The sequence below is a fragment of the Fusarium musae genome, chromosome 8 (assembly GCF_019915245.1).
Source record: "Fusarium musae strain F31 chromosome 8, whole genome shotgun sequence".
NCBI classification, from domain to species: domain Eukaryota; kingdom Fungi; phylum Ascomycota; class Sordariomycetes; order Hypocreales; family Nectriaceae; genus Fusarium; species Fusarium musae.
Window position 1 is genome coordinate 2,107,288 of NC_058394.1, and position 26,710 is coordinate 2,133,997.

General features: G+C 47.5%; 8 protein-coding genes and 3 non-coding genes across 11 annotated transcripts; 5 read left to right on the forward strand and 6 right to left on the reverse strand.

Annotated features, from left to right (window-relative positions):
* Positions 1–2,418: 2,418 nt before the first annotated feature.
* On the reverse strand, positions 2,419–4,547 carry J7337_010946 (uncharacterized protein; the record flags this gene model as incomplete). Its single annotated transcript, XM_044828506.1, has 2 exons — positions 2,419–3,003; positions 3,048–4,547. 2 exons carry the CDS (start codon positions 4,545–4,547, stop codon positions 2,419–2,421), a joined length of 2,085 nt encoding a protein of 694 aa, XP_044677060.1.
* Positions 4,548–6,712: 2,165 nt separating this feature from the next.
* On the forward strand, positions 6,713–6,795 carry J7337_010947. Its single transcript has one exon. It is a non-coding gene; the product is annotated as a tRNA-Lys (tRNA).
* A 347-nt stretch (positions 6,796–7,142) lies between these two features.
* J7337_010948 (uncharacterized protein) lies at positions 7,143–7,958 on the reverse strand (the record flags this gene model as incomplete). Its single annotated transcript, XM_044828507.1, has 1 exon — positions 7,143–7,958. The coding sequence occupies one exon, from the start codon at positions 7,956–7,958 to the stop codon at positions 7,143–7,145; it is 816 nt and encodes a 271-aa protein (XP_044677061.1).
* Positions 7,959–8,487: 529 nt separating this feature from the next.
* On the reverse strand, positions 8,488–9,182 carry J7337_010949 (uncharacterized protein; the record flags this gene model as incomplete). Its single annotated transcript, XM_044828508.1, has 2 exons — positions 8,488–8,714; positions 8,762–9,182. 2 exons carry the CDS (start codon positions 9,180–9,182, stop codon positions 8,488–8,490), a joined length of 648 nt encoding a protein of 215 aa, XP_044677062.1.
* Positions 9,183–9,634: 452 nt separating this feature from the next.
* J7337_010950 (uncharacterized protein) lies at positions 9,635–10,316 on the reverse strand (the record flags this gene model as incomplete). Its single annotated transcript, XM_044828509.1, has 2 exons — positions 9,635–9,971; positions 10,021–10,316. 2 exons carry the CDS (start codon positions 10,314–10,316, stop codon positions 9,635–9,637), a joined length of 633 nt encoding a protein of 210 aa, XP_044677063.1.
* A 2,467-nt stretch (positions 10,317–12,783) lies between these two features.
* On the forward strand, positions 12,784–14,374 carry J7337_010951 (uncharacterized protein; the record flags this gene model as incomplete). Its single annotated transcript, XM_044828510.1, has 5 exons — positions 12,784–12,965; positions 13,013–13,158; positions 13,202–13,258; positions 13,306–13,698; positions 13,746–14,374. The coding sequence occupies 5 exons, from the start codon at positions 12,784–12,786 to the stop codon at positions 14,372–14,374; spliced, it is 1,407 nt and encodes a 468-aa protein (XP_044677064.1).
* A 368-nt stretch (positions 14,375–14,742) lies between these two features.
* On the forward strand, positions 14,743–15,582 carry J7337_010952 (uncharacterized protein; the record flags this gene model as incomplete). Its single annotated transcript, XM_044828511.1, has 1 exon — positions 14,743–15,582. One exon carries the CDS (start codon positions 14,743–14,745, stop codon positions 15,580–15,582), a length of 840 nt encoding a protein of 279 aa, XP_044677065.1.
* A 532-nt stretch (positions 15,583–16,114) lies between these two features.
* On the forward strand, positions 16,115–16,186 carry J7337_010953. Its single transcript has one exon. It is a non-coding gene; the product is annotated as a tRNA-Asp (tRNA).
* An 864-nt stretch (positions 16,187–17,050) lies between these two features.
* Positions 17,051–17,149, reverse strand: J7337_010954. The gene has a single exon. It is a non-coding gene; the product is annotated as a tRNA-Ser (tRNA).
* A 428-nt stretch (positions 17,150–17,577) lies between these two features.
* Positions 17,578–18,981, reverse strand: J7337_010955 (uncharacterized protein; the record flags this gene model as incomplete). Its single annotated transcript, XM_044828512.1, has 8 exons — positions 17,578–17,611; positions 17,659–18,078; positions 18,127–18,264; positions 18,314–18,366; positions 18,400–18,554; positions 18,610–18,651; positions 18,705–18,795; positions 18,937–18,981. The coding sequence occupies 8 exons, from the start codon at positions 18,979–18,981 to the stop codon at positions 17,578–17,580; spliced, it is 978 nt and encodes a 325-aa protein (XP_044677066.1).
* A 5,986-nt stretch (positions 18,982–24,967) lies between these two features.
* J7337_010956 (uncharacterized protein) lies at positions 24,968–26,708 on the forward strand (the record flags this gene model as incomplete). The annotated part of the gene is made up of 2 exons (XM_044828513.1): positions 24,968–24,982; positions 25,065–26,708. The coding sequence occupies 2 exons, from the start codon at positions 24,968–24,970 to the stop codon at positions 26,706–26,708; spliced, it is 1,659 nt and encodes a 552-aa protein (XP_044677067.1).
* Between the last annotated feature and the right edge of the window lie 2 nt (positions 26,709–26,710).

Consider the following 26,710-nt stretch of genomic DNA (forward strand, 5'->3'; position numbering starts at 1 on the left):
ATAGTTGACGACAACCCTCGATTGACCAGGGCTCTATCTAGCAGCAACAGAAAACCAATGCTTGTTGCTGGAAAATTCGAAATAGTTGTAATTAGAATACACAGACGGTTTTCCGTCTCGCACTGGGCGTAACGACAGGGACCGAGCTGGCCACAGGACCTGATGCACTTCACCATCGTGCTACAACGTTCATGACTGATAGCTTCACTCGAAGTTGCCGATGCTGAAGGATGGCCATGGCCTGGGGTTGGCACCCGTAAAAGCAACGAACGCAACCGCCAACGAGTTTAGGAAATTCACGGCAAAGAAGGACCAAGGTGGGAACACCAAGCAAAAAAGAAAGACGGAATATCTGCGGAAAGCTCTTCCTTATATCCGATGAAGTGCCACCAACAAGAACTGGTTCTGTTCTTTTCTTGTAATTGTCCTGAACAATTAATGCGCTATTTAGCAGGTGATCTTTTTTTTAGGCTACCTAGGAATTTCCACTGGGGGCTTGGTAGCCAGGGCATCGGCTCAGTGGGTATTTTTGCGGTCTGGGGCCCGAGATTTACTGAACTGTTTGGGGCTGATGCCCCGTAAGCAAGTTTGTATTTGTTTAGGCCTTTGCTGCAAAACACTGGCAGTATGATTGCCAATAGAGGCGTAAGAGGCGAAGACGTGGGGGCTGTATTGAAATCAAAAGTGAAGCGGCATGTCTTGTGATACGCACAATATACTTAATTTAGTGATTTGTTCAATTGACCTTGTATGGCTTGATGGTAGGAGGCTTTCGCTTTCATCACACCGTGAGCGCCAGGACGCCAGTTGATCATGTTTGAGGGCCGGTCCGGAGGTACAAAGGGACGGGAACGCCTATGAACGAATTCAAAGCCTTGCAACGCAATGATCCGGATGCTAGGTTGGTATGACACCGCGCTGTGCCTAGTAGATACCTTTATGATTAATGATTATGGTACCAAGCTTCTCATCTCCATTAACACCTACAATGCTCTTGAGAACAACAGTTAATTCTACCCAGGATGGTACGGTACTGGCGAATGTTACACCAACACCAAAGCGATAAGCCAATTTAAAGGCTATGCCGCTCACGGTTTCTCGCATGAACAGTCCAAGGTGGGCTCATGGAAGATGCCGTAACATGTATCAGTTGACAAGTCCTTGCGACTTGTGAGCGTGGCGCACTCAAAGCCAGCACAGAAGTACAACTTAGTGAACTGACTTGAGCATTCGCCAAACTGAAACAAGGACTAGTCATTGGTTCTCTCCATCAGGTCTTAGGATTGACCATTTGGCGCAACAGCAAAGTTAAACTGATATCCTATGCCTCCGGGTGATGGAAATAGTAATTGGAACTTTCCAGCTGGTACTAAATCAGTGACTCCAAATGGTATGCCATTTCAAATAATGCTTCCAAATTCCGAATTCCTCTGTGATTCCTCAATGCTTCCACCACCTGTCAACCAGATGCCAACGAGATAGCAACACGGCTTCTTGAGCTCACTGCGGCGAAGCTGAGCATGGCGCTACAATAATACACGCCACTGGCCCTTAAGAACATGGGGGATCTCTGCGAGAGACACGAGAACCCAGCTATGAAATTGATTTGCTGTCAATCATTATGTTCAGGGAACTAATTTTCGGGCCTCGTCTATCACCAGAACATGAAAATGGACTAACAGTGTCCTGTCGCACTCAAGATACTTTGGCGCTTGCGTGATGCTGATAGGGAGATGGCTTGAGATTGCCGCAGTTGATATATACCTAGTTGTGGCCTAGCGAACATTGGACTCTAAGCTTAAAAAGCATTATACTAAAATTTGACCTTTGGCCTGCCTTGATTTTTAGTTAAGATGGAGATCAGCATTTGGGTTGCGTGACTTTGTGATTGAAGCAATTGGCTCTATGCTATCGTCCGTTCGTCAGTCTTGGGCTTATCATGAGTGCTCGATGTGCGGGGAAGCGTTGCAGGATTACGTCAAAGGATGAGAGCATATTTAGATTAGAACCAGGTTCGCCAGGATTTACGTCTTATTCAAGTCATCAGCGTAGTAGGAATCCTGATCTAAGTATGTCCGCACTTTGGCACAGTTTTGGAAACATATGGCTGGATTCTATAGAATTCATAGAGTCCTTAAGATCCACGACAACACTCAGAAAAGCCACCAGACTCGATCATACCATCACCAATATCCGCTTATGTAGCTTCGGTCTTTTGAAGGAGTCTTTTTTTTTTTTTCGACATATAGGTGTCCAGCTTTACAATAGCGTGACCCCTAGTTGTTATAGATAAAGCATTCTGATTAGACTATACTATAAACATACAAGGTATCCCCTCCGAGAAAACGCCCTGCCCGATAAAGCTTTTGCCCTAGGTATTACACCTCCGAAATAGATTTGTAACAACGAACATCTCTCTTAGAAAGCCTTCTCCAGAACTTCAGGACCCACAGACTGCAGAAGCATGTCCAGCGTAGCCTGCCATGAAGGTTCCATGAACTTCGACATGATCGTCACTCTCTTCGCCGCCTTGTCAACGCCCTCCTTCTCTTTCATAACATCCGCCCTCTCAGCATCAAGCTGCCCAAGTCTCTTAGTGACAAGTGCAATCTCATGATCGGTCTTGTATATTCCAGCAATACTCTTGTCGAGCTGGCTTTTGACAATAACATATACCTCCTTGTGCTCGAGAATAGTCTGTTTCCGCTTGTTAATAAAGGTGCGAAGCTCAGCATCACTGGGGTTCTGCTGGTAAACTTCCTCAAGACCTCTGAGCGTTGTGTTTTCGTTGGCTGTGGATTTCTCAACGTCTTTGAGCGCGTCTTGGGCTTTCTTTTGATCGTTTGTGTAATCATTCTTTTTCTGGAAAAGGCTGCTTTGGACAGCAGAGAGCTTGCGTTGCTCGTCGTCGATTTCGGCTAATAGATCTTCAAACTTATGCAGAACAGGCTTTATGGCATCGGAAGCATTTTTCAAGCTTTCTTTGAACTCGTCCCCAGAGGGCTATACATGGTCAGATTAAAAATCTTATAAGGGGAGGTTCTTACCAAGACTGCATCCCAATTGATTGCTCTAGACACTTGCGACTGATGGTGCGGTCGAGCGTTAGATGACCTTTGTCTCTTTGCTCCAGTTCGTGAGGTGTTCGATGGAGTATTACTCGTATATGATGCTATTGGAGATGATTCAGCCGGGCGCTTATTGCCCCGAGATGTAGCCAAGTGATGAGGCGTCGATTGCTGACTGCCTGTCAATTGGTTGTAAGCCTCGGGAGGAGCCACATGATTATGTGCCGCCGCTGGTTGCTGCTGAGGAGTCAGAGAGGTAGCACTGGTGCGGGGCGACGCCAATGGCTGAGAGCTGGCTTGCGTGCGGGGAGTCGCGGAGCCCTGAGAATTTGAAGCGGAGGTTGGAGCGGATGGCTGGCTATTGGATCGTTGAAGTTGCGTTGCACTTTTAGTACCAGGGATTGGAGGAAGAGGTACTGCTGTATGCGATTGTGGGCGAGGTTTGACAACATTTTGCGTTGTGTTTGCTGGAGAGGCTGTTGGTGTAGGCTGTTGAGGAGGGTGCATGAGGCCCTGACACATTACAAATTTGAGCGCTGGAACTTGAGAGCTTGGTATTTGTTGTTGAGAGCTCGGTGGACTTCTGACAGCGAGAGTCGCAGATGTGTACTCCGCTGAGCCCGTGCTTTGTTGAACGGAGCTCCTGGGCGTATCTGAAACCAATCGAGATGGCTGTTGGATACTGCGCCGCGGACGGCTTGAGACTGCTGACACAGAGTTGGGCGTTGATGTTTCGTGATCAGGTGCAGATTGGCTGTTAACCTCGACAGGCTCTGGACTGTCGTTCGGCACGAAGCCATCACCATCTGGATCTACCACTGTTTCCTCATCTGACTCGTCGATCTCGACGATTTCTTTGGCTGGTGAGCGGCGTTTTTCTCGAGGGGGAGTCTTTTTCTTTGAGCTTTGCCTCTTTGGCGCAGCCCAATCGAAATCATTCTCATCCTCCAGCTCCTCAACTTCTTGTTCCTCCTCCTCCTCCGCTTCCTCCTCCTCTTCCTCTCCCTGTTCTTCCGCCTCACCTTCTTGAACTTGCCCCGGTTCCTCGACTCGCTCTTCAGTCTCATCTGCATCTTCATCTTCATCCTCTTCTTCATCAGTATCGACTTCCATCTGATCATCAGGCAAACCCAAAGCTACAATTTCATCAACAGGTTCAGATTCTGCATCAGTCGCGTCACTGTCGCCCATCTCATCGTCGCTCTGTTCATTCACTGGCGCCGACTCATTTGGATTTGTATGCTTGGTATCAATCCCCATGCCACGAAGCCATTTCCGGACTTTGAGAATATCAGATTTGCGAAGCTGAGGATACTTTGTACGCGGATGGTGGTTCGCATGACCTTTGAGTCTGCGTCGCACGTCCTCAAGATCGACTCTGTTGGACACCACGAGCGACACCAGCGCAGAGAGACCCTCGATGAGTCGGATCCCCCACATGTCAGGAACAAAACCCTTGCATAGCTCATTTGGCCACATTCCGCTGAGCTGATGAATGCGCGACGCTGCGTGATAAGCCCGATGAGATGGATATTCTGTTGATGATTGAGCCTTAACGCCTGGCGGCGGCCTACCGCGATGACGCGCGGACGAGTACTTTGGCGTCATCGTAAATGATGGAAAAAATCAACAACTGATGATGGTTGTGAGTCTGCTTGAAACTGAATGTGCCCAAAATGAGCTGATGTGATTGATTATTAAAGGGTGGTGATGTGTTTGCGACCCATGAGGTAAACGGTAAACACGGTCCAATTGCGTCACGTGTTTTGGCGTGGTACCCGAATGGCTGAGCCTAGGTGAGCAAAGGGGGCGGAAAAATAAGTTCCAGCTCCGGCGTCATACAACACGCATACTCGGCCAGACATGAACGCCATCTAGTTTCATCTCTCAACCAATGAATAAAGAATCGGAGGGAAATTCAACCTTGGCATAGTGTTTATTGAATGTTCCCGACCCAAAGAATATTAGACTTGAAGATGCTTCTCGGGCTGCAGTTGCTTGTGTGATGAATGGTAAAGAAAGCATTGATCCTCAGGTCGCCAAGCATTGGCGGGTAAGACAGGGGAAACCTCACCGGGAATGACTGGAAATCGTTGGCCATCTAGTAGCGGGAGTTCCGACTACGACTGGGCTCGTTTATCAGTCAAGAGGCACAACGTGCAAGATATTTTCATCCTGATTTTCAGGTCCCACATATCCCACCTAAACCACCGAACCTGTCTGGCCCTTGCTCAGAACACTACCTACGAAACGAATACGAAATGATTCAGTCACATTCAACTTCTTCAATCATAATACATTCTCTTACTTCTTTCATCGGATTTCAGGTCAGGACCGGCTCTATCGTGATGGAAACCGCACAGCGACTTTTACCATATGCAATCCCTCTTTAGCTGCAACATTGGAAAAGTATCATCATAGAATAGTTCAGGGCTTATCTTCCGGAGCTTGTTTAGCATAGTGTAGTTCATCTTTCTGGTGTCAATCAAGATGGCTCAACTTGAGAACTCTTCTTATTCCGCTTCCTAGGTGAAGTCTCTAATTTTCAATGTCATGCTATCGGACTTCGTTCAGTCGCTAAGACACCACTGAAATCTATCCTAGGCCCTTAGAGTACGAGAGAGACATGATGTCTGCCGTCCAGGATAATAAAGTGATATATACAGCATGTGCTCTGCCAAGACTTCTCTAAGGTGGTCTTTGATTCTAGATAGAATTTGACCTCGCAATGATAAAGCGGGTTGGGCATATAACAATGGGACAGATTTAGTATAAAACCAGATGGATGAAATTCATTATTGGCGGGAATTCAACTATTAAGTAAACTAAACGATTGCAGTCAGATCTTCCACGGCGAAAGGGTTTTAATTCACAAACCCTGCTTGGGCTACTGAGCATATACTTTTGTGGGAAGTCGTGCTCAAGGGGGATACTATGTATCTTTCTGCAGTATTTCTCATCTCAGTCTTGTCGGTCGAAAACTCAATAATGATATACATAGGAGATCTGAAGCTCTCCTCACTGTGCCTATCCTTCTGAGTTGGGTTACTTCAAGCATCGTTTGGTGCTCTGTCTATAGTACTAGGTTAGTGGGGAGCCGAGAGCTGACTCACTGTGACCGAAGCTGCGGTTGAGGTTTCGAGGTATTTGAAGTATAAACCGACGTCGAATAGCTACTCTTGCAATTAGGTCAGCGCATGAGAACCATTACCAGGCATGCAGGCTGGAACTTAGTCGTTCCATCAGCAAGCAAGCAACCCTTGCTGCTGAACAATGTTTCGGATCAGATCTAAAGAGGAGGTTCGCTCCCCTTTTCCTCCAATTTGACTTCTCCGCTGAAATTACATCACAAATCACATCGAAAGGTCGCATTATACCGCCACTTTGGAATGCGTCGAGGAACAAGCGAAGCCCTCCCACCACTAACGTGACACGTCTCACTAAAAAACAGGGCCACCACCCTGCACCACCGATTTCAGCGAGCATCAGCGATCAACCGAAGAGACCGCCGAATCAAATACTGCTCCTTTCCATATCATAATCTTCCGTCAGAAATACTTCGCACTCAATTTACTGCTGACTGAATCAGGACTCCCTATTCTTGGTCGCTTCGAGGGCCACGCCCAGCATCAATTAAGAGCCACGCCCGGTTAGCTCAATCGGTAGAGCGTGAGACTCTTACGAGTACGCGATCTCAAGGTTGCGGGTTCGACCCCCGCATCGGGCTGTTCCTATATTACGATTGCGAGCGTTTGCGAGGCTTTCTTTTTTGCACTTCTTGACAAGTAGTTATGTGTTCTACTAAAGCTCTGTGAGCTATACGGCCATCATACTGAGAGCGGACCACGTATATCGTCGTTGTAACTTAGATACTTGTGTGGTGGGACTAAATGATATGTTAAGAATGGAAAGTCTAATTATTTTACAACCATAAAAGGATGCGAGATAAGCAGTTATGTGTAGCGAAGCCTGGTTGTGAATCAGGTTGCTTGCTATAATGAAAATATATCTAAAAATGGTCCTTGAGTCTTGGCTACTGCCATTACCTTCACTGTTTCCCGGAGATGAGTAAAATTAGTCTGAGATACCCAAATGAACGTCATCCACCCAGGCCACGAAGCCATTGCTGCACTTCGCCCTGATGATGACCCGAATAGGATTGTTACTGTCCAAAGCAGTCTGTGTCAGAGAAAACTCGCCCGAAAGACCAGTAAAGTCACTGGCTATCTGGGCACCAGTAACACTAATCCTCGATCCAAAGGCATCGTTGAGGTCGTTGTTGTCGATGAACGCCTCGAAAGCACTGCAAGAAGTGCCAGAGCTGACCTTGGCGTATAGAGTAAGACTGTAAGGCTGGTTTGCGACGAGGGTTGATTTGCGGAGAACTTGGAAGACATTTGACCATTCGCTAGCCTGGGAGCCCATCTTGAGAGAATAAGAGCCTGAATGGACTGATGAAAGGTCGATGTCGGCAAAGGCGCCGATGCCGAAGTTGACCCATGGAGCAATGCTACCGGTTTCAAAGTCACCGTTGATGATGATAGTAGGTGTCTCAACAGGTGCAGCCGAGGTAGTAGAGGCAGCTTCCGTAGTAGAAGTGAAAGCAGAAGTCTCGGTAGTGGAAACAACCACGGTTGAGGTCGACTCAGCTTCACTGGATGTCGCTGTCTCACTCTCAGTGATGGTGATGTCCGTGGCGTAGCTCGACTCAGTTGAGGTCAGCTCAGAGGTGAAAGTGGCGTCGCTAGCAGTGGCAGTCTCAGTCTCAGAGGAGAAGGTTGATGTAGCCTGGATCTCAGTGGTGGAAGAAATCGGCTTGCAGGGGCTAGCCTCAGATCCAATGAGGATGGAGAGGGCCGCGAATGCAGCGAGAAGTCTCTGCGATGCCATCTTAGAATGAGTGAATAAGATGGTCGCTGTAACGAACGCGATGATCCAAAAGGAAAGGAATGAGAAAATACAGCTAAAGGTCCAGGACCGACGGAAAACGGTTTCGCAGTGCTGAAGTACTTGGTGCTTGCGCTATCATGATGGGGCATCTTAAATTACACGAGCGCTAACGTCTGATGAAAATCGATAGCTCGCTGATAAATTTTGACAATTGGTTTCGCCAAGCCAATAGCCCACTCTCGATTCGGTATAGTGATTACATTATGCCAGCTGACGTGGTTTGTGATCTTATCCGAAGAAAAAGGAAGGGATAGAATTATTACCATGACAAATCCTATCCGAGTTCAAGACCCTTCCGCGACGGCTGACATCTCAGATCATGCCATCAAATGCTCTCATGACTCCTATCATAGTCTTGATGGAGTCATCGAATCAAGCACGGCCCTCACAAACAATACTTAAGCAGTGACAAAATAGCGTTTGTTTATATTATGCTATCTCATTTCTACCCTTTCGAGGCTTGCTTATCTTATGAACTGCCAGCTCTCAGAATCATTGAATAATGGGGAATACCAAGAATCGATACTACTCGAATATCCTTAAAGCCAGCAGCCACATACAATGGCCGACCTGCTTCAGTAGCTACTAAATAGCAATCTTTTCCTTCTGCAGTCGCATGATCGAGTCCCCACTGTAACAGCATCTTGCCGATACCACGTCTCTGGTTACCGGGGCTGACACCGATATAGTCGAGATCTAGGCGGTCAGTCACTGCAGCGGAGAAAGTAAAGTGGGAAACGTACGCCAAACACCAGCGATGCCTTGTTTTCCAAAAGTATCAACAGCATCTTGATTCACAGTGTTTTTCATCTCATTATAGGCCTCATTATCGAGCGAAGGGCATGGTATCTCCTTGCTGGGCCCAGAGTCACCGCCAGTAGCAGGAGGCGCATCCCAAAGCGAGAAGCCGACGACTTGGTCATCTTGTAACTTTTCGTCATCAACAGCTACAACAAGATGGGACTCTGGCGATGCTAGACTTGATGCTTTGCGTGCAAAACGCCAGTCATATGCTGCTTCGCCATCGGGGAGGTCTGTTGGTTGTAGGTGAGGGGGAAATAAGCGTCGTGACAGAGCATCTGTGTTGGGGTGGAAAGCCGAGGTTGCGATACGAGCTATTGCAGGAAGATGCTCTTCCGAGGCTTCGACCAAGCTGATTGTCATGATTTCGATGTAATACAAAGTTGAGATGTGTTTGGAAGGATGGTGAGAGGGATCCATGTGAAGCCAAAAAATGGCGGATGAGAGATCCACTAAAGTTGCGCCCTAGATGACATGGCATTAGCGCCCTTTCGCTCCAGGGCGATTATTCTGCTGCCGCCGAATATTGGAGAATTTCAACGTACGATTTCGTCGATATATCACAGTAGAAACTGTCTTTTATGGATATCCGTGGTTGTTGTGCAATTGTATCTAACATCTACAATGCGTGAGAGCTTGAAGAGAAACGTGGGGCAAAGGACATTGTTAGATTCCACTAAATGAGGTTAAGCATCTTCTTGTTCCGCGGAGCCAAGGCATTATAAATTACAACTTTATACAGGTATCAATATCTAAATATTATAGCACCACTATACCGTCTGTGTTGGTTTCTTCTTCGATTTGTTTCCGTCCTGTTATGCCGATATGTTCGTCTGGGTTCCATACATTGCGATACTGGTTGGTACTTTCGGTCCAGTACCGACACCTCCATGACCCTCAAATGCAGCCAAGGTTGATCCAGTAAGCTCATTGCTTCCTTGATCCTGGAGACAGATGGTGCTGTCTCCATCATCCGATCGATGGAGCCAATTCTTGATACCAACCAGCAAGGGCTTGAAAGTCGGAAGGCAAGCACAAGTTATTCCAGACACGATCTCTGCCATGGACCATGAAGCTGCTGTAACGTTCCACCATGTCATGTCTGTAACGGGGTCGAGCCACTGCACGCGGAGAATACCGATCGCGAGAGTACTGAAGAATATATTAGTAAATGACATGGAAATCTAGTTGTAACACTTACAGTGTTCCAAGGCCGAAAATACCACTGAGATAAATCTTCTGGGATCGTGGAAGCTGAAGTTTCCAAACAATTGGTAGAGGCATGACGATGATTGCGAAGTCAGTGACAATGTGCACGATGCCACTGATGAGCCATATAGTAGGCTGCGCCAGGAGGCAGCGTCCCTTGACACCTGCATCCCAAAAAGATTGAATTGGTGTGCAAAAGAAGAATACTCCAATGCCTTGGTAGGTGCCCCAGAGGATGATGAAACCGAGTGCGCCCAAGTATAGCCATCTCATGTTAGAGACAGACATGATTCGGTAATAGTGGATTAGAAATGTCAACTTGATGGCGAAAAGCGCGTAGGTATAGAACAAGATCGATATCCAGAAGCACTGCAGGCTAAATGTCAGAGGATTCTCCATATGGGTGGAGGTCTGGCCCACGTACTCGGAGGTAAAGGGATATCTGTTGAGAGGATAATGTATAGACATGTCGACCCAGTCCATAATGCGTCACTGCGATCCTAGCTTAGCGACTGTTGTTGATATAGAGAAGAGACACATACTGGCGATGATGGACGATCCACAGCCTAAGATACAGGCCTAAAGTAAATGGATTTAGAAATATTTTGTCTCGGAATATATTTATTTGACTTACTAGAGCCACCACTGCAGTCACATCGTCAAGCCCCAGCATCTGTCTCTGCCGCCGACACCAGAGTCGTAACCCGACCATCAGGACTGACAGAGCCATCAGCGAAACCGATACTCCAATCACGACTCCGGACCTAGACTCGGCCGCCTTTGCTGCCATCTCTTCGGGTGTCATATTCATGTTGTTGTGGATATCGGTGCAGGGGCCGAGGGTAGTGAGACGTCACGATGAACCAACGTTGGATCCAGGGCCAGGGGTCGGGGTTCATCCTCCTGTTATTCCCCAGTCGATCGGAGGATCATCGAGCCGTCATTCCCATAAGGTTGATGGTAACAGGCACTGGAATGTGGCTATCCCAGCTTCGTGGATGAAATCGGGTTTAAGCAGCGCCCAGATCCGAGAGACCTATCAGAAAAGAGGATTTCAACGCCCCATGGCTGGCTAGATCGTACTGGACCTGGCGCCTTGTCCGAACACAGCTGAATGTTCTCGTCATTAGGGAATTACGGGCGTTGCAATGGGAATAACCCTACGGAACAATGTTTGGAAAAGGTTGTTTGGATGCCGATTGATAAATCTAGTTCGTAAGGAATTCGTCGGAATGATGCTTTTATATTTAGTTGCCTTTGGCGCATCACTTGGCTTTCGTAACAACCGCGACGTTGATCTCAATGCCTGTCGACAACATTGAGTCAATCAAGCCATCGTCTCAAGAGTAAGCACTACTCCAAAAGGCTTATTTGGCTTTCGATGTTCGGCTTTCTGGTAAATCTCCCTGGTCTTGCTAGACTGGATAACGAAACGTCGATTCCCTTGACAACATAGCAAGCCTCGAGATCCTAGACGGACTGCAAGATCCTTATGAAAATGCATCACGCGGCATCGTTCTTCATCCGATTGAGAGTATCTATTTTCCGAAAGACGACAGCCCAGCGGGTCGGAACCTTCTGAAGCAGAGCAATCTTGTCTATGGGACGAGGCCTACCATATGCGCATCGGCTCTGAAGCTGCATCGACTCAATCGATGGCAGATGGCAGTCCGACGTGGCACTTAGAAGTCTCTACAATATTATGAGTTGATAAAGGGAAGTACGAATGGCTTTGTATTTCGTCCACCATTCTTATCGCGTACATTTTACAGCTAAATGCTTACCATTTAGTGTCAAACTCTAAATCTCTCCTCCATGGAAATGGGGCTACATTTACTACAGCTTTGAGACTAAGAGGCGGCGTATCGAAAGCCTTATAGTCAGCTCGAAAGTGCATAGATATGTCATGGACAAGTCTGTCTGGCTCCCGCCAGTTACGGCTCGCGAATGAAAGCACTTGACGCGACCCCGAAGGTCCATTCGATCTGGAACCTTTTGTCGACAAGATATTCTTCGTGCATGTAATCTTGGACTTAGCCGAGACTGAAATTGCACATGGGCTGGTTCCCTATAGTAAGAGCTTTACATTCAGCAGAGGACGAAAGCCTTTCGCTGTGTTTTGTGTTAGCCAAACACGGCCAAGGTGCGACGAGTGCACGAAAACAAATTGGTTCGGTCATCTGCGCATCTTTGCAATTGCCTGAACAACCACTATCACATCACACCGCTAACCCGCAACGGCAGTGGTGTATGTTGTCTTACATTCAGCTGCGCCTGAATCAATATGTGGTCCAAATACGGAAGCCAAGTTGGAAGTCCTAACGCATTGCAGAAACTCTTGCTAAAGTAGTGAAAGCGTGATATGCATAGCAGCTTCACTGTCTTTGTAGCTTGTACTGGACTTTCTCTTCTGCTAGTGTATTGAATGTTGTATCAATACATGCAGTCCTGTATGAGCTGAGACACGGCAACAAGCTGAATACGACGTGTGAGATTTACCCCTCACTTATACCACTTACAGCACATTCTGCATTCTGCATAAGAAACTGCCGTAATTATCTGCAGGATGGGATGTGATAGCGACGGCAGAGATGCCGGGCCGTTCCTAGTCTATAGCACTGTATCTCCTTACAAGAAGGACGAAGTCCTCGTCTTTGGTCTTGCCCCGGGCTCTGATCTGGCATGACCAGGTGAATCTCTTGAAGCGAGAACAGCAACAACGAGATCCGAGCATTTTGATATCATTTTAAACATAATGGCTTACTCAAACTCAAACTCAGACGTCTTTGATGTCGTGGTTGTTGGCGGAGGACCCGTTGGCCTGGCCGCAGGATACGAAGTCGCCAAAGCTGGAAGCACGGTAATGATTCTTGAACAGAATAACTTTTTCAACCAAGCCGGCAGTTCTGGTGACTTGGCCCGCATGTTTCGCACTATGTGAGTCTATCACAGAATAAATTCTGAGGACTCGGCTGATAGGATAGGTACACTGAGGAGTTCATGGCCAAGCTCGCAGTTGAAGCTATGAAGCATTGGGATGCTCTTGAGAAAGATGCTGGAGTGTCGCTTCGTTGGATGGGAGGTCTTCTGAACTTTGGGGACAAGGATATGGGTGGCGATACTCCAGAAGGTAAGACACTTATGCTTTTGAGATGCCGTACTAACGAGGGTAGGATCACTTCTGGGACCCAAGGCGAACTTGGACAAGTTTGGAATGTTCTACAAGGAGCGTATGTATGCTCACTCTCATTCTACCTTCTTAATCTGACCAATACAGTGACTGCTGCGCAAATCGAAGAGCAATATCCCTTCAAGAACCTCGATCCCAAGTGGATCGGACTCTTCGCTCCTGATAACGGTGTCATCAACGTCCAACTCCTCCTCCGCACCTTATACAGTCTTGCCAAGGACTACGGTGCCCAAGCAAAGCAGCATACTCAGGTCAAGCAGCTTCGGCCTCTGGACAGTGATAGGTCCATCTGGGAAGTCCACGCGATGGTTCATGACAAAGAGGTCAAATACTTGACAAAGAAGATCATTATCACCAGTGGAGCTTACGTCAATCATGTCTTGAAACCAAGCTTCAGCATCGGCCTGAGACTGGAAATTTGGGAAATGGTTGCTACCTACTTCAACACCAACCCCGGACCAAACGGCACAATCTTTCCCAGTAAGTGTACATTCATGTTGTGATTCAGATTACTGACAGGTGGTGAGGTATGTGGTTCCAGTTCGGACCATCGGTGAACGGCAGGTCCCAACTCTTCTACGGCTTCCCAGCCTTGCCATGGGGCCCACCGAATGTTGTGAGAATTGCAGTAGATGCTGCTACTCGAACGATTGACGACCCAAGCCAGCGCCAGGCCAATGTTCTTGATCCAAGAGATATTCAAGACACTCAAGATTTCGTCAGAGACCATGTCGTCGGCGTTGACGCTACCGTTCCGGCCTCGACTGTTAGTTGTCTCCAGACCAATGTTTTTGGTAAGATCATCGAAACACTGTCTTTGTACATGCTAATACAAGTAGATAACATGTTTGTGCTGGACTTCTTGCCAGAGAAGTACCTCCAAGGTGGCGCGGAGAAGAGTATTGCTATCTTCACCGCTGGCTGGGCTATGAAGTTTGTGCCAACTTTGGGCAAGGCACTTGCTGAGATGGCGTTGACTGGAAAGTCTGACTACAAGCTGGATGAGTTCTCCATCACTCGTCCTGCTCCGAAAGGAAAGGAGATTATCGTCGAGGATCCTGTGTCCATCAATGCATCTGCAAAGAAAGAGGCAACACTGTCTCTGTCTCGTAGCGATTGCACACAGTCTCAAGGATCTTCATGCCGCTCTTGCTGAAACATGGGTTAGTGTACTTGAAGCTCGTACATTTCTACAATACGAAAACTATTCCTTTTGACAAGCCCGATTCTTCGGGTTATTCTTCCGAAGTCCATTGCTAAGTCGCCCATTTCGTAGCTGAAATAGGAATAGCACGAACTTCAGACGAAAGCGACTGAATTGCCAAAGGCCCGATTGGCCGCATTCCACCAAGGGGTCCAGTCCGCTTCGGAGGGGTTCATGCGGGGTACTTTTGGTGTAGCAAGTGAGCTCTTTTCGATATCGGACTTGATGACCGAGAATTTTAATCTCCCTCTTAAAATAATCTTCATCCTCGTTGTCCTGAATAGTCTTTAGATCCTCAAATATTCGAAAGAAATCTCAAAATGGGTGGCAACAACAACACAGTGGGTGCCTACTACGCACCAAAGGGCGGCTTGCCCCCACAAACCCAAATCCTCACCGACCGGGCCATGTTCACCGAGTCTTACGCCGTCATCCCTAAAGGCTGCTTCAGCGACATTGTCACCAGCTTCCTCCCATTCTGGGAGCAAACACGACTATGGGTTATTGCTCGCCCACTTTCGGGCTTTGCTGAGACATTCTCTCAGTACATCATGGAGGTTCAACCAGGCGGTGGCAGTGACCGTGCTGAGATGGATGACACTGCTGAGGGTGTCTTGTTCGTTGTCGAGGGTGAAATCACCGTTACACTAGCTGGCGAAGCTCACACTCTTTCATCGGGAGGTTATGCCTTCCTCCCTCCCAAGAGCGGCTGGACGCTCCGCAACAACTCTAGCGAGCCAGCTCGTTTCCACTGGGTCCGCAAAGCCTACGAATCTGTCCCTGGACTTGATGCACCCGAGGCCTTCTTCGCGAATGAGAAGGATATTGAGCCCAGAGAAATGCCCGATACGAATGGAGCTTGGGCGACAACGCGCTTCGTTGACCCTACCGATGTTCGACATGACATGCATGTGAACATTGTGACTTTCCAGCCTGGTGGTATCATTCCCTTCGCTGAGACACATGTGATGGAGCACGGTCTTTATGTTCTTGAGGGAAAGGCTGTTTACCGACTGAATCAGGATTGGGTCGAGGTTGAAGCTGGTGACTTTATGTGGTTGCGAGCTTTTTGTCCCCAAGCTTGCTATGCTGGTGGACCTGGCAAGTTCAGATACTTGTTGTACAAGGATGTAAACCGACACGCGAAACTATCTAGGTAGATACAATACACAAAAATGCGGAAGTATCATGATCCTTATCTCAGACTTACAAAGCGATTGAATCGGCATTTTTAATCACCAGACCTCTGTCTTGGGTTATCACTGCAGTGTGGTGCGTTCTAAACAGGAGGTTCTGCAGCCTGTGGCTTCAGCAGTTTGTTGTGGACATAGCTCGTCGCGACAGTACAACTAATACATGCGACCAAAGGTAGTGGAAAATACGGGATCCCGTCCGCTCTCCCATAGTCAAGCCACTAACCGGCGGATTAGTAGTTGGGTCGGTGACGACCAGCGAATCCCCGCTGTTGCATGTTTTTTTGCAAGTTGCAGTAATTGCATTTTCTGTGTTTGTTGTCATCATGCAATCTGTTGCTGTGAGGTGCTGGCGCGGTCGCAATGTTGAGGCAAGTCTTGTGAGAGCTTTTTCCCCATTGACTTTTTTTTCAATGTCGTGTATAGTGGGCTCATGCGTCTATGGACTCTGCTTCGACTGCCAACCGCAACCCCACTACAGCAGGTTACAACCTGTTCATCTTCCGTAGTATAGTGGTCAGTATGCAAGCTTGTCACGCTTGAGACCCGGGTTCAATTCCCGGCGGGAGAGATCCAGCCACCTGTAATATACAGGCAATTCTTTTTTGCCAATTGGGTTGTTGCTCTATTGACAGACAGCATTATCTGCAGCGGTGCTATGTGTACGCTTTTATTTTGCAATGGCTCAGGACTGATAATAAACTTAAAAGGTTGTGCGCTGGAGGGCTACTGGGCCACTGTCTCAGGCGCTTTGGTTACCCTGAAGAACTGATGTCAGACAATTGAGAGATGGTTGAATGGGCGCCTAAGCACCAAAGTCAAGGGAATCTTCCATAGGACAGAGTCCCGCCAGAAGAGAAAAGGAGAGAGAGCCTCTTTTTGAGTCTATTAAACTTACCATGAGGGGTTGTGTCGAACTTAAAAGAAAGAAAACTGGTCAGCAATTGCATGATTAGGACAACCTTAGTGTGACGTCGCATCTCGATTTGCGCAAAGGAATTAACACCAATATTCTACGACAGAAGCAACAACCTGTGGACTATCGAAGTTACCGTAAACGCACCGATTGCTATATTGCAAAAGTCATAAGGATATTGACACGTGTTTTTGTGTTTGACTGCGGTCGCGTCGTATTGTGAGCCCCGCCAACGACGCGAACGACGAAGGTAGAGAAACTTGTCTTGCTAGGAACTACCAGAACCAAAACAATTGCTCAGTGGATCCATCTGGCGTTCAATTCCAGACTGGAAACAAACAGGACCTGAGAGTTGGCTCATAAATGTCTTTTGCTGACTGGTTTGAAGAGGAGCCGGTGAGCCACAGTAGAAGCCCGTAACTGAACGTGTTCAATCACCAACTGTGCATTTATTTATTTGTGGACGCCTACGAATTGACCAAACAGACCAGAAAACGACAAAAAGAGATAAAAGAACATCGACAACGGCAGGATTCGAACCTACGCGTGCGAACACAATGCCTATGATGACTCGGAGGAGATAGCAGGGCATCGCCTTAACCACTCGGCCACGTTGTCCTGAGTTCGTTGGACAGCAATCGTCCGATTGAGAGCATATGACACATGGGTTACCGATGGATCACGCGTGAGACATGTCAAAGGAGTACTGAGATATATATATATGCAAACGCGTAATACTGAGTTTGTGTTATTGATTCGCGAAAAAGTCCAGATTTTGGGTGGTTTTTGTCGGTTATTGCATGCACGCGTCACTGCGAGGACAAGGCCGAAAACGAACACGCCGCTGGCCCAAAGGCCCAAACAAGGTGGTGGGCACTTCGCCACGAACTCAATTCAAAGAAAGTGTAAAACAGAGATGTCTCAAAGCTTATCAAGCACGATGCACAATTGTTGGGATCAATTCTATTGCCAGCTCTGTTCTCATAGTGAGTAAAATGTTCATAATTCCATCTAAACCCCACTGAGGATGAATCTTGCCACCAATACTACGCTTCAGGCTTCTTAGCATAAGTAACGCAACTACAAACAGTTAGCCACAATCTCTCCCAGGATATAAAAACACTCACATGGGCCAATAAGCATGGATCTTTGGGTTATTCCAGTCCTGTCTCAGCTTCATCAATAACACCTCTACCTCCTCACGGCTCCAGCCCAGTCCTCTCGTGAAAGGCGCCATAGTCAGCGCCTCCAGAGCAGAGGCTGCATTGACGTTGTTCCACTGGCCCAACTCCTTGTACTTCTTGTCCTTGGGCCAATGGTTGGTAGGCCACTTGTAGCGCGTCTCAACAACATCCACGAATCCGACCTCTTTCAGCATATCCTTGAAGTTGGAGGTGCGTTCGAAAGAGCGGTTGAACTTTCCGGCTGCTTCGTCGAGAAGGCGGCACCATTTGTACATGGTATGGTCTTCCTTGAGGGTGCCATCGTCGCTGCCCATTATGACATCGACATCTTGCAGTTCAACATAACCGCCTGGAGCCAAGTTCCTGCTTGTGTCAGCATGGTTCTTTGATGAATGGTGAGAGTTGTTTTACTGGTAGATCTTGGTGAAGTACGACTTCCAGTTCTGAATGCTAAAGTTCATAAATCTGCTGTGAATAAAGTCGAACGGCTCGCTGTAAGTCCATTCCTCGTCGATATCATCAATCTCGAAGCGAACGTTCGGTGGCACACTATGAATCATCAGTCTTATCCACGTTTGGCCATAAGCTTAACTCATACAAGTTCGGCTGGCTCGGCGAGAGGTCAACGCCAATGACCTGTTTTGTCAGCGGCTATTCTGGATAAGCTTTAATGACGTAGCTCACAGTTGCCTCGGGATGTTCGTCGCCAAAGTCAATCGCCCAGATACCGGTTCCAGTGCCAACATCGAGGACGCGCTTAACTTTGGAGTCGGGATGGTTAGGAGGGCTCAGACCGAGCTTGTTATCAAGAGTGAGCAAGAACAAGTTATGTTGCAGATCTGTGTTGTTATTGTTATTGTTATGCTATACTCGGCGGCATTTGAGGGTACATACCTAATCTTTCGTTCTCCTCGTCATCGTTTGGGAGATTGTATTCTGCGATTGGGGCACGTCAGTGACATGGCTTGTATAGTAGAGGAGCTACATACTGCCGTCTCGGAAAGCATGGTATGTTCTTCCATTTTCTTGACGGAAGTCAAGAATTGAGCTTCTCAAGCTGTCTGTGGAGGATGCATTATCCTATGCCATAAGATCAGCAACAAAGGCCTGTGAGCTGAGGGGCTGATCTCATACCGCACCAAGTGACGAGTCCGCGTCAGAGTGCTGTGGCCGTTAGTTCAGCTACCTAGCTTCAGTGGGTCGGTTGCAGCGGGAACTAACGTTATCGTCAGCGTCTACGACGGGATGCGCTTCAATAGTCGTCATTGTAGATCTTTGCACTCAAATTGCAAAAAGACCCCAAAACTATCGTGAAGTGTTTGTTTGTCTGTCAATTGGGAACTTAAATGCCGCATGTGGTACGCACATGATCCGAGCTTTAAAACCTGCATTGTTTTCTCTTTTCTCCTCTGATGCTGTGCTACAAAACTTACGACCAACATGCATGACACGAACCAACACAGAGTTGCAGACACTGCCAAGTATGTACATACCAAGCGCTGAGAAGTGGTTCCGGTGTCAGGCATTTGGACCTGTTCCGATTGGTGAGCGATGGGGCGTCACGGTGTCAAACCCCAAAGAGGTAGAGTTCACCGTTGGCCCCGAACCAAACAGAATATTGCAATAATGACAGCCACTCACCTCACTTGATACTTACAAATGGTTTTAATAAGTACGTCAAAAGGAATGGCCATATATTCCTCCATTAATAAACTGCGGTCACGTCTATGCTACCCAGAAATTCTTAGAAAGGAAGATAGAGGATATGTAATTCATCTGTTGTTTTTTCTTTTCAAGATCTGGAATTATACTTCGAGCCAAGACAGTGGCGTTTGTTATGAAGCATGATGCCAGGTGGACCTCTCCTTAAATTGTTGCGTCATGATACAAGGCGCAACTCCTAACACGGCTATTGTTGCGGACATTGCAGCTAAAGTCCTTGCAATCCCACGTTGATATCGAGATAGATGTCTCTGGATCTTGGCCGCGAACCACTCAACACGACGCTGGAAATGACAATAAATGTGGTTCAAGGAAATCGCCAGTAGTCTCGGTCTGAAAGGAGTAGATAATGCAGAATAGGCCACAGAGTTATTTTGATGTCGTTCTTGAACTCATTTTACCCCTCCTTACTGAGACAGAACAGAATCCATATAAGGAGCCATAGATGATGGGACCTTCGTCCCATCCGCCTGGGAATAGACTTCCTCAAGTCTAACGCCTCTTGATGCCTTCGTGGAGAGGTCACTGCTGGAATGTGATGTTATGGATATGTTGAGACTGGAGCTTATTTCATCCCTCCACTATACAATATGACCTTGGCCATATCTCGGAGCACATGGAACTCAGGCATATTCTCCATACTAAGAATTTTTCATTTCAAAATAAAGGGCCGGTACTTGAAGGTAATAAGAGCTTGACTGCCCAGACTATGATTTTTATAGATCGCATCTGGAGATCTTTGGGGAGAAGTAGCCATCGCTTTCCTATCACTAACTCAACATAACGAGAATACTGTTGTTGTGTTTAAAATAAATGGCGGCGGCAAAATCGAAAATCGTATATACAAGAGCCGCAAGGGCATCAGCCAACACGAGGTATAGAGCCACATGCTGGTCATAAGGTTAAGCACTAGGCTGCCAACACGGGCGATTATGATCTTGTCTTCGCATATGCTAGCCTGTGCTAAAAATTGACTCAAATATAAGCCTTGGCGGCTGTGAAGGGTGAGAGACTGGTGGGTATAAAGTCCCGGCCGCCTTCGCATCCCTGACAGGCCATCGATTGAATCAGAAACACCACGACCAAGCGTCAATTTGCGACCGTAAGCTTCCTCAAAACCCTCAGACTTTGTCAGTACGCCTAAAAGCTAACTTTGTCATCCTTGAGGTCCCCATGAAACTCTCTACCACCCTCGCTTTTGGAGCTCTCCTCCTTGGCGATGTATCTGTTGCCCAACAATTCCAATTTCGCCCCGAGGTTCTCGAAAATAATACAACATGGCCCTTGAAAGGTGCCACACTGAAGACACCTGGTGGACCTAACGACCTACCTGATAAATGCCCAATGCGCAGGACCTCTTCTGTTGGCAGGTTCTTCGAAGGTGTTATCGGCACAAAGAAGCCCAAGTGCAAGCAGTTCGACATAGCTGCTGGAGAAACGCTCAGTGGATTCCCCCGTTTCCCTACCCGCCAGGTCCATGCATTCACCTTCCCCAACCAAACTTATGTCCTCCAACAAGATACGCCATCAGTCCGTGGCGAGAGGGTAGAATTAAAGAAAGGCATTTGGACTGAGATTCCAGGAGGTACCACTATTACATGCTATGAGGCGAATGATGGTGTACCGAACTGCGTGCTCAGAACTTGAGATCAGCTATGGTTGGACAAGATGAAATAGCACGGAAAACTATTAGATGTCAAAACCAGCCCTCATCAATTATATTGGGTGCCTTCAGGAACAAGGTCCTCACAGTGATGTCGCTTAGTTTCGAGGTATAACCAACAAATAAAATTCAAGCCTATGTGTGTTGATTTGTGTTTCCCCCCTCAGGCGTTGAGGTTTAAGCCTCTCTCAATCTCTCAACCTTATCACAGTGAATCCAAGAAGCTTATACCGGAGAAAGACATGCTACGCAGACTGGCAAATTCTCAGTTCTGCGCAGTTTAGAAAAGACGGATCGGAAGTCGACACTACAGGCAGAGGCATTTTGATCCTTCCCCTCACGGTATCACGAGTAGCATAAAAGATAGGAAGGACACAAGGCTGGGATAACAGTACAGATAGTTGACATCCTAAGTGCATGGATGACTAAGTTATATGTGCTATGCAAGCTCTCATTCACTGACCACTAGTTTCAACTACACATAAACGTCTTTCGCTGCATGTACGCGGCTGGTTTGCAAAAATGGATTGCGGGGGCCTATTTGAACCGAGGGGAAATGTTTTACACATGGCATCTTTGTGCCTTAATAGCAAAGACGCAGTCATTTTTGAAGATGAAGGTTCAGTTGATGAGATCATTTCTTCTATGACATGTCTATCCTTCCAACTACAAGCCCCATTTCATACAGTTCCAAGAGTATCAAGTAATATGACATGCTTGATTTAATCATATAGACTTAGTGGCTGCTGGCTTCAACCTTTGTGCCTCTGGGACGAATGTCCTCAATCTGGGATGATGCAAGCCCTAGTTAACCCAATACGGTGGAAAGATTGGCGAATTCGGCAATAAGGATGATGCGCCCTGATGATACTGGACTCAATTTGGGCTAGGCTTCGTTTTCTCATTACGTTAAAGTACATGGGAGTTTTAGACTCACCCCTCAGCGATCCCCTTGACCGCATTCCCAGGAGATCAGACATGTGCTCTCAGACCCCTCGGAAACAAATCCCGCAAACACCAATCAACGCTCCTCTTTCAGATGCTGGATGTCAGGAAAACAAGAACCAATCATTCTGACCAGTCGTGGGAAATGTTTATGAAGACACAACTCCCGACATACATTCACATCTTATTTCTATCTCCTCTTTCGACTAGTGATACTAGTGGCACGCATGGCACAATCCGAGGACCCTTCAAGCAGCCATGACACCAACCATGATGATAACAAAACGACTACAATGTGGGGGATTATCCTCTGTGTTGTAGTCATTCTCGTCATCTGCGTTATTTGCTTCGTGCACTGGCTACTGCGAAATAACCATATGCCGCGACCTCTGGAGACACAGCTTCCGCGGTTTCGACCGAGCTCCGGTCTGGGAAAGCTCGCTGTGGAGAGTATGCCCACCGTGACTTATCATCATCGGATACATTCGAAGCAGATTCACACGAAGGCTCAAATGACCCCATACATGTTTCGAAAGCAACGAAAACCAAAACTCGAAAAGTTGCGGCGCTATTTCACTATGCCAAACTTGTCTATTCGTTCTCCAAGTATCATCGATCGAAACGCACGACAGGCAGATGAGCGTACTTCTCCGGCGTGTTCTATCTGCACTGAAGATTTTATCGAGGGAACAGACCTGAGAAAGTTACCGTGCAATCACCTCTTCCATCCACAATGCATCGATCCATGGTTGATTGGAAGATCGCGGACTTGCCCATTATGGTCAGTTTTCATTATTTCCGATACAAGCCATCCAGCTGACAAAGCGCCTCTCTTTTATGAAGCCGCGTCGATCTGACTACTCTGGTTACTTTGACGAAACCACAGGCTGTGTACTCGTTTTCTGCACGAGAACGTGTATATCATTCGCAAGCTACGAGGTGATGATAGATACAACTAAACAACAATGAGACAATGACTAGCGATTTGCGATGAGGAGCATGGCCAGGGCGCTTGACGGTGCAATGCACATTCCATTCAGATAGAAATACAAAGTATATTTCTTCCCTGCCGCGAAAGCGGCAATTAGTTTGACTCTATGGTGATCCGTTGGCGATCTAATAATAAGCGCAAAGGTGAGTGTTGTATACCTAGACTGCCAACAGACACCAGAGGCTTTACAGCAACGTTAACGAAGCCGAGATAGTTCCTCGGCTCTTGCCAGTAAAGTACTCAGCTAGCTTGAAAAATCACCTTTGAATATGATTCTCGTTACCCAATCTGTCTCATTCGTGACCTCCAGCTCTCCCTGCAGTTCCAGAGGCCGCCTGTGAGGGGTACGCACCTGGCGCTGATCCTGTCAAAGCTCCCCTAAGTTACAGGGCATGGCAGGCATCCCCACAGGGCACAGACCACACTGTACCGCTGTAGTCTCTAAGCTTAATCGCAAGCTGAGATAAATACCTGCCAGCTACAATTGATGCCACTACAAAAGGGCTGATGATCAGTCCAAGAACAGCATCGTCACAGCCGTAATTTCGCGCTCGTGAAAACGACAGCGAAATAAAATAAATGCCGCACCGCATGCATGGTCGAGACAGTTCTATGCCGACTCCGCCTCGTAAACAAACAGTCACGAGCCTGTCTCTAAGCCCTTGAGACTGCCCTGCTCTGGGTTCGTCTCTATTCTCCGAGGCGTGCATTATCATCGTAGACCCTTGAATCCTGCCCCGACGCTAAAAAGCTTGTCTGCAACAAGCATCCACTCAATTATCATTGCATCAATTGACCTTGAGTACCGGATGATGCTTCTGTCGCACACGCCCTCTCGTTTCAGTCTGTCCCTCGTCAACACCGCTTCGTGCTCGTTTCTCGCCCAGTCATATCATGCCCACCTTGACTCACACCGCTGCTCGTGCAATCTCGCCAGTGCTACTCGGTACAAAACCAAGCATCTGACACTGGCGATCCATTCCCCGCAAGCAAAGGCGCCAAGGAAATTGGCGCATACGTCATATTCACAGGTACAGCACAAGAGCTTTTGCCTTTCCGTTGACATGTTGGAGCTATAAAATACCTGAAGCTGGCCAAGCCGGATGCAACCGAAGGGGGCGCAGTCATCTCACTTAGTACCGTACACAGCCCCAAACAGATCGTCGTTTTGTCAAACCCCCACCCAAACTTCCTGCAAGTCATGCCAACTGAGCTCGTTTGGGGTATCACGATGACCGTGCAGAGAAGAGACAACTTTCACCACTGGACAGGTAGCAGATCAAAGGAGAAATGCAGGGTGGCAATAAGCATAAATGCGATTGAGTTGATGGAAAAGAGCTTGGTGAAATGGCTGTGTCTCAAGGTCAACTGCTCTCTACTTGTAGGATACTATCATCGACCTGAGGGCTTCGATCCACAAACCCAGCTAAGATGAGAGCTCCACCCCGCTACCGTGAATAAAACATGTGCTGAGACGCAACTTCTTGGTGGCTGCACTTGTTTCTTTGTCGCCTACATTTGATCTATGTTTTTGTGAGAGTACGATGAGCCAAGATCTAGATGGCCTTTCCTCAGATTTCAGGAACACCTTCGAGCCAGACGAGAGCACTTTGCTGAATGATGCGACTGCAAGTTTTAGGACTGAGACAGATACTGAGCACGAGAGCGAATGGCCTCAACCCTCCATCTTTATCACCCTGCATCGGTACTAACCCTTAATATTTACATGTTGTTCAGCGTGCGAATCTAACGTCCGTTGCAGCATAAGGAAATTTGTATTGGCAAGCATAGGTGCATCCCAGCGTTCTGTCATTTGTCCTGTATCGTCTAATGCTGCTCGTTAGATGATCCCTACTCTCTGGAACAGCTGAAGAGTCCACGAGTCAACCACCTCATTGTCCGTCCGCTAGTAGACCGTCTGTATGATGAGAATGACTACTCTATTGGTGCGACAACACACTTGTCACCATATACCCTGCCGCTATACTGACTATTGTAGTCTACTGTCTTCTCGCAAACCGAGTACAGTTCCTACGCGAACAGTCCAGCGTCATCGACCAGAGCACCAGCATAGCGCGCGCAACATTATGCGAGCTCTTAGCTATCAAGATTCTGCGCAACTTTCACGATGATAATCCAGGTCTAGACGGTCTCTTGCTACTCTCCAAGATGCTGGTCCAGGGCTTTGATCCCTTCCATGGCGCTCCTCCTGAAGTTGAACAGTACGGGCGCTATCCGCAATGGCCGATTCAGAAGCGTGGTGGCCATGAGAGGAAGCTGACAGCACTCGAACTCGCCATCATATCCGAGAGCAAGAATTTTGTCAGTTCTTCGGGATGTAGACGAGTGATTGATGCAGTGTATCGTGGCCAGATCGTCTACACCCCTCTGTCGTTTGTTGATATACTCCCAAACCATTATGAGTATCTCCCTGTGTCTTTATATGAGCCGCGAAAGGCACCGCTGCTTGACCATCACCGTCTCGTGGTTCCGCGCACCCGGTACATGATCGAGCTAGTGCACTACATCATCCTTACTCTTCTGTATGTTTACACGATGCAGTATCGTGATCCTGAGAACTTGACTGGAAATGAGGTTGTTTTCATTCTCTATTCTGCTGGTTGGGTACTCCATGAACTTGCTGCCATCATTGAGCATGGATGGATGATTCACTCACAGACGTTATGGTCGTTCTTGGATCTCTCATACACTGTCATCTTTATGGCGTACATTACTGATCGGGCATATGAGCTGGCTGTAAGCAGCGTGCAGAATGGCATGGCACATAACATACTCTGTCTTGCAGCTCCAATTCTTCTGACCAGACTGGCCTTCAACATCTTGCCAGACCATATCGTCTTCATTTCACTGCACGCCATGATGAAAGAGTTTCTGATCCTCACATTTCTCGCGATATGGTGTTTCACAGGGTTCCTGTTAGCGCTGCAGTGGCTTTCTCCAGGGGAAGGGTCCATTTCGGACGATTTCACCATCATCAAATGGCTACTGTGGATCTGGTTCGGACTGGATGGAACAGGAATTGAGGAATCCATACAGTTTCATGCCATTCTGGGTCCGGCACTGACAATCGCGTTTGCCTTTCTCGGCAACACTCTATTTCTCACCATCCTTGTTTCACTCCTCACCAACCGGTTCAGCACCATCGTCACATCTGAGGATGTTGAGATCCAGTTCCGAAAAACCGTCCTCACGTTTGAAGGCGTGAAAAGCGATGCGATCTTTGCATATCCACCACCCTTCAACCTATTTGCTCTGCTGATACTGCTTCCTATCAAACCATTCCTGTCGCCGCTCGAGTTCTACTCGATCCACGTGTTTCTCGCACGACTTGTTAATGCACCTCTTTTATTTTGCGTTGGCTTCTATGAGCGTCGACGCCTATGGACTTTTGGACCAGACGCAGCAAAAGTCTCGAGAATGTGGAAGTTCACGGGTTTCTCTCCGCACGGTGACATACAGGCTGTGTTTGAAGTTGAAGCCCCAGCGGAAGTTTTGCGAGAGGCTGATGAATTGGATGGCTTGAGCGAAATGGGCTTTTCTGATGGTGATGCCGTATCAAGACTTTCTCGAGAAAGGGAAATAAGAGCACCGGTTGTATTTAGTCTGAGCAATGCAGGGACATGGTCTCCAGGACAAGCACCCGTAGTTTGATC